We start from the raw sequence: 12662 nt of genomic DNA, 5'->3' as shown, positions 1-12662 counted from the left end.
GTGGCGATTTGAGTCACTGTTGCCTTTCTATCAGCTCGAACCAGTCTGCCCATTCTCCTCTGACCTCTGGCATCAACAAGGCATTTCCGCCCACAGAACTGCCGCTCACTGGATTTTTTTTCTTTTTCGGACCATTCTCTGTAAACCCTAGAGATGGTTGTGCGTGAAAATCCCAGTAGATCAGCAGTTTCTGAAATACTCAGACCAGCCCTTCTGGCACCAACAACCATGCCACGTTCAAAGGCACTCAAATCACCTTTCTTCCCCATACTGATGCTCGGTTTGAACTGCAGGAGATTGTCTTGACCATGTCTACATGCCTAAATGCACTGAGTTGCCGCCATGTGATTGGCTGATTAGAAATTAAGTGTTAACAAGAAGTTGGACAGGTGTACCTAATAAAGTGGCCAGTGAGTGTATATATATATATATATATATATATATATATAAAATTTGTGAGGAATCAAAAGTCTGATACTACTCAGCTCAGGGAGCTGCAGGGGACTGGTGTTCTCACACACCGTCCAGGACTCCACAACAGGGGATGCATACAGACAAATCCAGCAAACCTTTGAGGCATGCACAGCAGGTTTCGGACGCCACTTATGTCCAACGCCACCAACTAAAAAGAAGACCAGAGTGGATACATGACCTCAACAAGAAATGGAACTACAGGAGCTGTGACAGCTTCAACGGATTGAATGGGATTTAATATACCAGTTCTTACTCCTCAATTACATGTGGAGTTTATTTTCGTAAGGAAGACAGAATATGCTCTGAGGAAACTGGGTGATAAAAGTGTTGTCATAAAGGCGAGACCTCTTACATTCGTGACTGTGCTTAAAGGGAATCTTTCAGCAGGATTCTGCTCAGTAACCTTCAAACAGTGTCAGGTTGGTGTCGTTAGACTGATTACAATGATACCTTGGTTGATGAAATCTGCCTTGTGGTTGTTGTTTAATCTTTATTTTCAGTGTTGAGTTAATGATATGCTCGTGCTCCGTTGTGGCCTGGAGGAGGGGGGGTTCTGCATGTGGTGCTCTGATTAGGTATTTTAGGTATTTATCTGTATGGCTTCGGACAGGTCACTGCCCCCTAGTTAACATAATGGATATTATACATACATACTAAAAAAAAAAACCTTTTGCAGGGTGCCAGCCCTGGCACCTGCGCTGCAGCATAATCGCATGTTTAATGTGTTAATAATTAATGTGGTTGGGGTTATCCTGATATTAAAAAAAAAAATCCATTTGAAAATGGCACCGGCTGAGCCTGCGCAGTAGCAGCTATCAGTGTATAAAGAGGTGATCCGATAGCTGCTACTGCACATGCGCCAGCGGCACCATCTTGCTAGAAAAAGAAAAAAAAATGCTTCTCTAAGATGGTGCAGCCTACGCAGTAGCAGCTATTGGATCACATGTATATACCGATAGCGGCATTATTTTCAAATGGATTTTGTTTTTTATATCAGGATAACCTCAACCATAATAATTATTAACGTAGTACACATGCGATTATGCTTCAGCACAGGTGCGGCGGCTGTTTTTTTTTTAGTATGAGTATATATAATATTCATTATTTTAACTAGTGGGCAGCTCAATGAGGGATCAGTAACCTGACAGAAGCCATACAGATGAATACCTAATTAGAGCACCACATGAAGACCCCCCCCCCCCACACAGGCCTCCCCGGAGCATGAGCATATCATTAACTCAAAACTGAAAATAAAGATTAAATAACAACCACAAGATGGATTTCATCAACCAAGGTATCATTGTAAGGTCGGGGTCACACTGGTGAGTTCACTCATCAAGTCCCGGCACTCATCCGTGTGTCCGTTTTTACCATCTGTGTGTCATCTGTGTTTTTTCCGGTAAGGATAAAGAAATTACAGAGCTTCTCCTATGCTTTGCCATGTTAAACATGGACAACACACAGATTGCAAACTGATGCACGTGTTTTTCACTGTCCCATAGACTTTTATTTTCTTTTGTCATCCGTGTTGCCACAAAAAAAGGACATGTTTCTGTGTTGTTTGCACAGATACAGGGTCTGTGTAAAAACGGATTATACATGTATTGGAAACATGGGCTTGTGAAGGAGGCCTTAAAGTTGGATTTGCTGTGAAATTCAACCCATGTAAAAATAGCCTAACAAGGAAAAAAGTGAAGTGAGGTATATTGCATCAGCTGGTTTTTGAGAACAGGAGTATGGAACTGCATATCAGGTAATCCTTTCCTAACACGGGATGTATATGTACGTCACACCATACATTGGTGGGTTGTGTATGGTTGCTCTCACTCCATATAGGATGGATCCCAGATGTGTTATACAGACGACACCTGCCAGCTAGCTTTCAAGCACTGACAGCGACAGTCATGTGTCTAACTGCTGTGTTCGGGGCACCCATTGCTTCTCATCTTCATGATACAATCACAGGGTACCAATGGGTTACCATGACAGCAATACTATTTACTACAATGCAAATGATCTCAGGCTCAGGTCATCTAGGGGAACAAAAAAATATAGAAGGTAGTCACTGAAGCTGCGCTCGCAGCACCTCATTGTCTCATATGATTTTCAGCCTGGACAGTCATATCATGGCACTGTTCAGGTTGAAAACCAGATATCGCAGAGAATGGATTATGCCGTGGGACAGTATGGCTTATCACATCGGGCAGGTGAGGGATATGGTTGTTTATTATTTTTGTTTTTTTACAGGAGACAAGGGCATCGGAGGATTATCTTCATGACGGGGAAAAGTGAGGGATATGGTTGTTTATTATTTTTTATTTTTTACAGGTGACAAGCTTCAATGGATTGGGCGTAAAGTGAGTATAACTGTGTTAGCTATTTTAAATAAAACTGTAAAATAGGCTGTTTTGTATTATTTCAAATTAAGGACTTTATTCTTGTTGTGTGTTTATTTACAAACTTATTATGGTGTTAGTAATGGGGGCATATTATAGACGCCTCTCCATTACTAACCCCTGGGCTTAATGTCTCCTGACAACACAAAGGTGACATCAACCCCCATCCCTATTACTCCACTTGCCATCGCCATAGGGCAAGTGGAAAGAGTGAGGTTAAGAGCCAGAGTTAGCGCATATTATGGATGCACCGTTTCTGGTGCGGCTGAGGGCCAATGTTGGTAGCCTGGGGGATGAAATATCTCTGACCCCATACCAGGTTATTAATATCAATTCACAGCTGTCTGTTTAGCCTTTGCTGGTTTGAATTTATAGGGGGACCCTATGCCACTTTTGTACTGGGGTCTCCCCATAAATTCACCAGGAAAGGCTAAGCAAACAGCTGTGAGCTGTTATTAAGAGCATGGGAACCATCATCATCATTATTAACATCAGTTCTCAGCCGTGGCCTTTCCCTCGACTGGTTATGAAAAGTGCACTGGAGGCCCTGCCATTTCTTTTATTTAATTATTTTACACAGGAGTTATGCAGCTGCTGCTGAATACAGCTCACATCATTGTCTCCTGGTCTCAGTGAGAGCTGCCTTCAGCAGTTGGCCAGCACCTGGGATCAGAGCGAACTGTGCTGCTTTTCCCAGGCGCCGGTACGTTCCACACGGATGGCACTTGGATGTGAAACACGGACAGCAAATGTATACATGGATGTCACATATTTACACACGGATGGCACATGGACACAGACCACGGATCTTGCCAGTACTGTTTTTTCCTGTATAGGAATCACCACGACTAGGGTTGAGCGACTTTTACTTTTTTAGGATCGAGTCGGGTTTCGTGAAACCCGACTTTCTCAAAAGTCGGATCGTGTGAAATCGGCCGATTATTGTGAAAAGTCGGGGGGTCCGACCGAAACACGAAACCCAATGCAAGTCAATGGGGAGTAATTTTTTCTCTCTCTCTCTCTCTCTCTCTCTCTCTCTCTCTCTCTCTCCTCGGACTGTGTAAATCGCTACATCCAAAATGGTAAGATGGCGTTTACACCCCCACCCCCTGTGACGCCGCAGAAACCATAACGAGACCTATGTCAGCACGCTGCCCACACTCCTTCATTGGCTGAAAAAAATGGCGGTTAAAGCATCACACAAAACGCGACTTTGGCGCGAAGATCGCCGACCGCATGGCTGATCACACACTGGGATCGGCTCGGGTTTCACGAAACCCGACTTTGCCGAAAGTCGGCGACTTATGAAATTGACCGATCCGTTTCGCTCAAGCCTAACCACGACTTGTGAAGGAGGCCTAATAGAAAGTTCTGATTTAAAACCAGTAGAATAAAGAAAAAAAGCTGTAAGTATGGTATCCCTGTAATTGTACTGACCTGGAGAATCATATTGCCACACAGTGAATGCAGTAAAAACTAAACCCCAAAAGACAATGGCGGAATTCCATTTTTTCAGAATTTCACTCACCTTAGGATTTTTTTCCCCATTTTATACTTTATTATATTTTAAGTCTTCATTTAGATATATGGGATTTTTGTTGTACACAAACAAATGGTACGATTATCGTCGATGTTTTGGATCCAAGCTTCATCAGTGTTTGTTGAGGGTGTCAGTTTTTACTATCAGGGATTTTCACTGATAAATAAACTACAAAGCTTCTCCCATCCGTTACAATGTTAATCGTGTACACAGTTTGCACATGGATGTCATGTATCTGTTTTGTGTTGCGCACCAAACATGCAAACAGCTTCATAGAATACAATGGGTATATGTTCTATCCGAGAAAAACACAAACTTATTTCAAGAACGTGAATGAGGCCTAAAGTGTATGATATAATTCAAGCTATAACTCACTGCAGAAAAAACAGGCTCTCGTACGGCTATTTTAAAGGATAAATAAAAAAAGTTATGGCTCTTGGAAAAAGGAGAGGAAAAAAAAGTGCAAAATGTGAATATTGGCTCCAAAAGAAAGGGGTTAAAAGATGTTTTTCAGCAGTTTGTGGTACATATTCTCCACTTGTAAACCCCACCTACTGCAACATTTCTATCGACGTAGGAAGCCAAAACGTTATCTAATCAAAACATCAATTGGTTGACATGTAACTACAATTTTCATGTACTAACAGGACTAGTAAATCACAGATAGTCACAGATCTCAGAGGACTCTCTATAATAACAAGTAATGGTAACATTACTCCATGTGTGGTTTTTTTTGGCAATAAATATCTAAGAATTAGATCAAATTAAGTAGAAAGCATGCAATTAGTGTGCGGCTGTATAAGATTATAGGGAAATGCATCTAAATTGATTACTTCTTGTTAACAGCTATGTTGTTGTGCTAAAAACAAGACTGCTAAAGGGTCTTTCAGACATCTGTGATCATCAGTTCAATCCCAGATTACAATGCATGGCCACGTGTCTCCTGACCCAAGTGTGATATCCTCATAAAAATATATGAAGCGGTCAAGCTCAGGTTGGGAGACGCACGACCAGTCCATACATCGCAATCTGAGATCGGACTGAAAATCGCAAATGTCTAAAAGAACCTTCAGCCTGTTGACTGTTAGCTTAAAAGGGCCTTTCGCCATTGTGCTTTGTACAACCTTTGTGTCACACTGATAGGTACTATTTAGTGTTTGTGGGTAGTACAATATGTTATTTATATACACTTTTGCTTTTTACTTAGATTAGGGTATACGTTCATTTTGTTTCTTTTTTATGTTTTGTCTGTATAATGGCCAGTGTGAACATGCGCCTACTCGTTGCATGTACACCAACTTATGCTCTTTGGCTATGTGCACACGTTGCGGATTGGTGTGCCGATTTTTCCGCACTGTTTTTGCAAAATCTGCAGGTAAACCGCACTGCGGATTTTCTGCGGATTTACGCGGTTTTTGTGCAGATTCCACCTGCGGTTTTACACCTGCGGATTCCTGTTGAGGAGCAGGTGTAAACCGCTGCGGAATCCGCACAAAGAATTGACATGCTGCGGAATATAAACCGCTGCGTTTCCACGCTTTTTTTCTGCAGCATGTGCACTGTGGACTTTGTTTTCCATACGATTACATGATACTGTACAACCCTTGGAAAACAGCTGCAGATCCGCAGCGTCAAACCCACAACGTGTGCACATAGCCTTTAGGTTCTGGCTCTCACTGCAAGCATGGGTGTGGCCTCCATTTCTTCGAGCTGGGCAGTAAGTTTATTTAGCTCCGCATGACTGGGTGTCCATAGTCGGGCCCTGGTCCTGCTCGGCCCTTATTCACATTGAGGTCATTTTTTTGACACATGGTAAGGTTTTAATACTAGAACCATCTCAATTGGGTTCACCTTGTTGATAGTGGGATGTTTTTTATGCTTTTTTAGTCAAAACCAGTATTCGCTAAGTACTCTGTTATTTATATGCACTTTTGCTTTTTACTTACATACAGGATATATGTTAATTTTTTTTCTTTCTTAGGTTTTATAGATGTTCAAAAATATACTACTATCCTAATATATAGAGAATGCATATGGCAAATGTATTTTTTATGGTTATTAAATTTAGAATATTTTCAGCAGAGGAAAAATGAGCGAAAACCATACAGAGATCAAAGAACAGTCCATGGCTTCTCTTAGGATTCAAGTTGAAAGAACCTTAGCACTTATCAAACCAGACGTTCTTCATAAAGCAGAAGAAATTGAGGACATAATTCTCCGTAGTGGATTCCAAATTGTTCAGGTAATGTTTAAAAAACAGTCTGTGTTGATTGTCACAAGACCATATTTTTAGCTTGTCCTAGCAGATAAGCCTTATAAGTGTAAAGTACATGAATATAAGTTACTAGATTGTGGCCCGATTCTAACGCATCGGGTATTCTAGAATATGCATGTCCCCGTAGTATATGGACAATGATGATTCCAGAATTCGTGGCAGACTGTGCCCGTCGCTGATTGGTCGAGGCAACCTTTATGACATCATCGTCGCCATGGCAACCATTATGACATCTACGTCGATACTGTGCCTGTCGCTGACTAGTCGAGGCCTGGCGGCCTCGACCAATCAGAGATGCGGGATTTCTACGTCGATACTGTGCCCGTTGCTGATTGGTCGAGGCCTAGCGGCCTCGACCAATCAGAGACGTGGGATTTCCATGACAGACAGAAAAACCCTTAGACAATTATATATATAGACTAGATTGTGGCCCGATTCTAACGCATCGGGTATTCTAGAATATGCATGTCCCCATAGTATATGGACAATGATGATTCCAGAATTCGCGGCAGACTGTGCCCGTCGCTGATTGGTCGATGCAACCTTTATGACATCATCGTCGCCATGGCAACCATTATGACATCTACGTCGATACTGTGCCCGTCGCTGATTGGTCGAGGCCCAGGCAGCCTCGACCAATCAGAGACGTGGGATTTCCAAGACAGACAGACAGAAAAACCCTTAGACAATTATATATAGATGATTACACATTTTTAATGCTATGGCTTCTTGTCATGGTCAGAGAAGAAATTAGTTAACTTGAAGGACTGCGCCCTTGCCTATCTTGGTTATCTATTCTAGATTGGTTGCAATCATTAATCAATGTCCAGAGCCCGGTATCGCCTTTGTGATCAGGCCAATTTTTTTAAAATTCTGTCACTTTATGAGGTAACTCTGGAACGACTCAATGTATCCCACTGATTCTGAGAGCGTTTTTTCGTGACATATTGTACTTCATGATAGTAGTAGAATTTGTTTGATATGACTTGCGTTTATTTCTGAAAATATCAGGAAAATTTAGCAACGTTTAATATTTTTGCCCTTAAACAAGAGAGTTATGTCGCACAAAATAGTTAATAAATAACTTTTCCCACATGTCTACTTTACATCACCACAATTTTTGAAGATTATTTTTTATTGTTAGGAAATTAGAAGAGTTAAAAGTTGACCGATTTCTCACATTTACAGCAAAATATACAAAACCATTTTTTTACGGACCACATTATATTTGAAGTGACTTTGAGTACTTATATGACAGAAAATACAAAAACTTGAAACCATTCTAAAAACTGCACCCCTCAATGTGCTCAAAACCACATTAAAGAAGTTTATTAACCCTTCAGATGCTTTACAGGAAGTAATGGAATGTGGAAGGAAAAAATGAAAGTTTTACTTTTTACCACATAAATGTTAATTTAGCCCCACATTTTTCATTTTCACAAGGGAAACAGGAGAAAATGCACCATAAAATTTGTTGTGTGATTTCGCCTGAGTACACCAATACTCGATATGTAGTGGAAAGCTACTTGTTGGGCACACAGCAGGGCTCAGAATGGAAGGGGCACCATATAAATTTTGGAATGCAAAATTACATAGTAACATAGCTAGCAAGGCCGAAAAAAGACATTTGTCCATCCAGTTCACTCTATATTCCGTCAGAATAAATCCCCAGACCTACGTCCTTCTAAAGATCCTAATAACTGTAAGATACAATATTGTTACGCTCCAGGAAGACATCCAGGCCTCTCTTGAACCCCTCGACTGAGTTCGCCATCACCACTTCCTCAGGCAAGGAATTCCGGATTCTCACTGCCCTAACAGTAAAGAATCCTCTTTTATCTTGGTGGAAAATCCTTCTCTCCAGATGCAGAGAATGCCCCCTTGTGACCCTCACCTTCCTTGTATAAACAGATCCTCAGATAGATATTTGTATTGTCACATGGCTATTAGATCACTCCTCAGTCGTCTTTTTTCTAGACTAAATACAGTAATCCTAATTTTGCTAATCTCTCTGGGTATTGTAATTCCCCCATCCCCTTTATTAATTTTGTTGTCCTCCTTTGTACTCGCTCTAGTTCCATTATATCCTTCCTGAGCATCGGTGCCCAAAACTGTACACCGTACTCCATGTGCGGTCTAACCAGGGATTTGTACAGAGGCAGTATAATGCTCTCATCATGTGTATCCAGACCTCTTTTAATGCACCCCATGATCCTGATTTCTTGGCAGCCAACGCCTGGCACTGGCTGCTCCAGATAAGTTTATCATTAACTGGGATCCCCAAGTCCTTCTCCATGTCAGATTTCCCCAGTGGTTTTCCATTCAGTGTGTAATGATGATATTGATTCCTTCTTCCAATGTGTATAACCTTACATTTATTGTTAAACCGCATCTGCCACCTTTCGGCCCAAGTTTCCAACTTATCCAGATCCATCTGTAGCAGAATACTATCTTCTCTTGTATTGACTGCTTTACATAGTTTTGTATCATCTGCAAATCTCGATATTTTACTGTGTAAGCCATCTACCAGATCGTTAATAAATATGTTGAAGAGAGTAGGTCCCAACACCGACACCTGCGGTACCCAACTGGTCACAGCGACCCAATTAGAGAATATACCATTTGTAACCACCCTCTGCTTTCTATCACTAAGCCAGTTACTTACCATTTACACACATTTTCCCCCAGACCCAGCATTCTCATTTTGTGTACCAACCTCTTGTGTGGCACGGTATCAAACGCTGTGGAAAAATCAATATATATCACATCCAATGACTCACCTTGTGTCAGGGAGAGACTAGGTGAGCGAGAGCTAATAACCCGGGCCCCTGCAATTTCCCTCAGACTAGGGAAATCCTGACTGACCCTCTACCTGGAGTTTACACTGATGGTGTGCATGTCCAGGCCTCGAACCTCACCCTGTCTCCTGAGCTCAGCCCTAGGCTGAAACCTCCGCCCACCACCCAGTGAAGAGGTAATACTCCAATACCCACAGTGAGCACAGACAAGGATAAAGGAAAATATACACCACGCCGCAGACACTCAGGAATACACTATAAATGTGCAGGGCAAAATAAACACAAATATAGGAAGGAGTAAATAAGACAAAGGAAAATACACCACCAGCAACGAATCTCCAACCACCAGCTCTCCTCTCCAGACCGAGATAACAACGCACAAGACAGAAGCTATAATCGGCGACGCCCAATGATCAGGAGAACTATTTAAAGGCAATGGGAATGGCCCAGCTTCCAATCCGAGGATTAGGTAAATTAACCCCGGAACAGCTAGATAAAACCTAGCAGATGCCAAATAGTGGTCAAAAGTGGAATTACCGCTGTCTGTCGGACGACCTGGTCTGAACAGCGTCCGACATGACAGTACCCCGCCTTCTACGAGGGACCCCAGGGCCCTCACGGCTTATAGAACCCGGCTTGTCCGGATGACGGCGGTGAAACAACCTGACCAGCCGGTCAGGATGAACGTCCGAGGCTGGTACCCAGGACCTCTCCTCAGGCCCATAACTACGCCAGTGTACCAAGTACTGTAAAGTGCGACGCACTACACGAGAGTCAACCACCTTGGAGACTTCAAACTCCAAATTACCATCCACCAAGACTGGAGGTGGCATAGGCGCCGCGTCCACAGAACCCACCACCTTCTTTAGAAGAGACCTGTGGAACACGTGTATCTTATACACCGTAGGGAGCTCCAATCGGTACTCAACTGGGTTAATGACGGCGGTGACCCTAAATGGACCAATAAACCGTGGACCCAATTTAAGGGACGGTATTTTGAGTCTCATGTTTTTTGTGGATAACCACACCCAGTCATCCACACTCAGGTCCGGACCTGGCACACGCCTACTGTCAGCCACACGTTTGTACCTAGCACCCACACTCAACAGGCGCTGTTTAACTCTCCTCCAGACTGATGACAATTGTGTTCCTAACTGGTCCTCCTCCGGAACGCCTGAAGAGCCCCTCTGACTCAAGGTACAGAATTGAGGATGTAGCCCGTAAACACAAAAAAACGGAGACTCCCCAGACAACTCCTGGCGGTGATTATTTATGGCAAACTCAGCCAAAGGAAGAAAGGTAGACCACTCCTCCTTGTTATCAGAGACAAAGCAGCGTATGGACTGTTCCAAATTTTGGTTCATACGCTCAGTCTGACCATTTGACTGAGGATGAAACGCCGAAGAATGAGATAACTTGATTCCCAGCCGTGAGCAAAACACTCTCCAAAATTTTGCCAGAAACTGAGACCCCCTATCAGACACGATGTCAGACGGAACCCCATGAAGTCTGACCACCTCCTGCACAAATACTTGAGCCAGAGTCTTAGCGTTAGGCAACGAAGGCAAAGACACAAAGTGCGACATTTTAGAAAACCGATCAACAATCACCAAGATGACCGTGTTTCCAGCTGATGAGGGCAAATCAGTGATGAAATCCATGGAGATTTCCATCCATGGCTTACTAGGTACCTCAAGAGGAAGTAGTGTGCCAACAGGACGGGAGCGAGGCGTCTTAGCCCTAGCGCACGTGGTACAAGCTGACACGTATGAGACCACGTCCTGTCGGATCTTGGGCCACCAAAACCGACGTGACACCAACTCCAAGGTACCTCTAACCCCTGGGTGACCAGCCAGGACAGCATCATGATGCTCCGCCAAAACCTTTAGGCGGAGATGAAGCGGTACAAAAGATTTGTTGACGGGAAGCTCAGATGGTACCTCCTCCTGAGCCTCGGCAATCTCAGCCTCAACCTCGGTAGTGAGAGCCGAAACCACAACACCCTTTTGGAGGATGGGTACTGGATCCTCCCGAGGTGCTCCCCCCGGAAAACACCTGGACAGAGCATCCGCCTTAGTGTTTTTGGACCCCGGTCTGTAAGTGACCACAAAATTGAACCGCGTGAAAAACAACGCCCAGCGAGCCTGCCTGGGGGACAGACGCTTGGCTGACTCCAAATACAGCAGATTCTTATGATCGGTTATAACAGTTACCTGATGTACCGACCCCTCCAAGAAGTGTCGCCATTCCTCAAAGGCCAACTTAATTGCCAACAACTCCCTGTTGCCGATATCGTAGTTACGTTCGGCGGACGACAGTTTCTTGGAGAAATAGGCGCACGGACGTAAACCACTCAAAGATGAGCCTTGAGATAGTACCGCCCCCACACCTACCTCAGACACATCGACTTCCACAACAAAGGGTTTAGATACGTCTGGCTGCACAAGAATGGGGGCTTAAACAAAACTGTTCTTAAGAAATTCAAATGCGCGCACAGCAGCCTCAGGCCAAACGGAGAAATTGGTACCCTTTTTAGTCATGTCAGTTAGCGGTTTAGCAATGATGGAAAAATCCTTGATAAATTTCCTATAGTAGTTAGAAAACCCAAGGAACCGCTGAAGTGCTTTCAGGTTATCAGGACATTCCCAATGCAGGACCGCCTGCACCTTAGCAGCGTCCATTTTAAAACCAGAAGCAGACACAATATAACCCAAGAAAGGCAATTCTTGAACAGAAAATACACATTTCTTAAGTTTAGCATACAGCTTATTCTCTCTGAGAAGCTGTAACACCTGCCTGACATGATCTAAATGAGCATCACGGTCGCAAGAATATGAGAATGTCATCTAGGTACACGATAACGAATTTCCCCAAAACATGCGAGAACACATCATTGATGAAATGTTGGAACACTGCAGGTGCGTTAGTCAACCCAAACGGCATCACCAAATTTTCAAAATGACCCTCAGGGGTATTAAAAGCCGTCTTCCACTCATCACCTTGACGAACTCTTATAAGGTTGTACGCCCCCCTGAGGTCAAGCTTGGTAAACCACTTAGCACCTGCCACCTGGTTGAACAAATCTGGTATCAGAGGCATAGGGTATGGATCACGAACCGTAATCTGGTTCAAATCCCTGAAATCCAAACACGGGCATAATCCGCCATCTTTCTTCTTCA

At 43.4% G+C, this 12662-nt stretch overlaps 1 protein-coding gene across 7 annotated transcripts in view; it reads left to right on the top strand.

The window, feature by feature from the left end:
- NME5 (NME/NM23 family member 5) overlaps nt 1–12662 on the top strand; it is a 388198-nt gene that overhangs the window by 40974 nt on the left and 334562 nt on the right. For 3 of the 7 annotated variants that reach the window (XM_077266011.1, XM_077266015.1, XM_077266010.1), the window contains one exon: nt 6479–6652. In XM_077266011.1, the coding sequence (XP_077122126.1) occupies nt 6479–6652 (174 nt within the window). The remainder of the gene's footprint in view (nt 1–6478; nt 6653–12662) is intronic. The other 4 variants (XM_077266014.1, XM_077266012.1, XM_077266013.1 and 1 more) reach the window with 2 other exon arrangements.

The sequence above is a fragment of the Ranitomeya variabilis genome, chromosome 5, assembly GCF_051348905.1.
Source record: "Ranitomeya variabilis isolate aRanVar5 chromosome 5, aRanVar5.hap1, whole genome shotgun sequence".
NCBI classification, from domain to species: domain Eukaryota; kingdom Metazoa; phylum Chordata; class Amphibia; order Anura; family Dendrobatidae; genus Ranitomeya; species Ranitomeya variabilis.
Note: the sequence above shows the minus strand (reverse complement) of the source record. Positions and strands in the feature narration are given on the sequence as shown.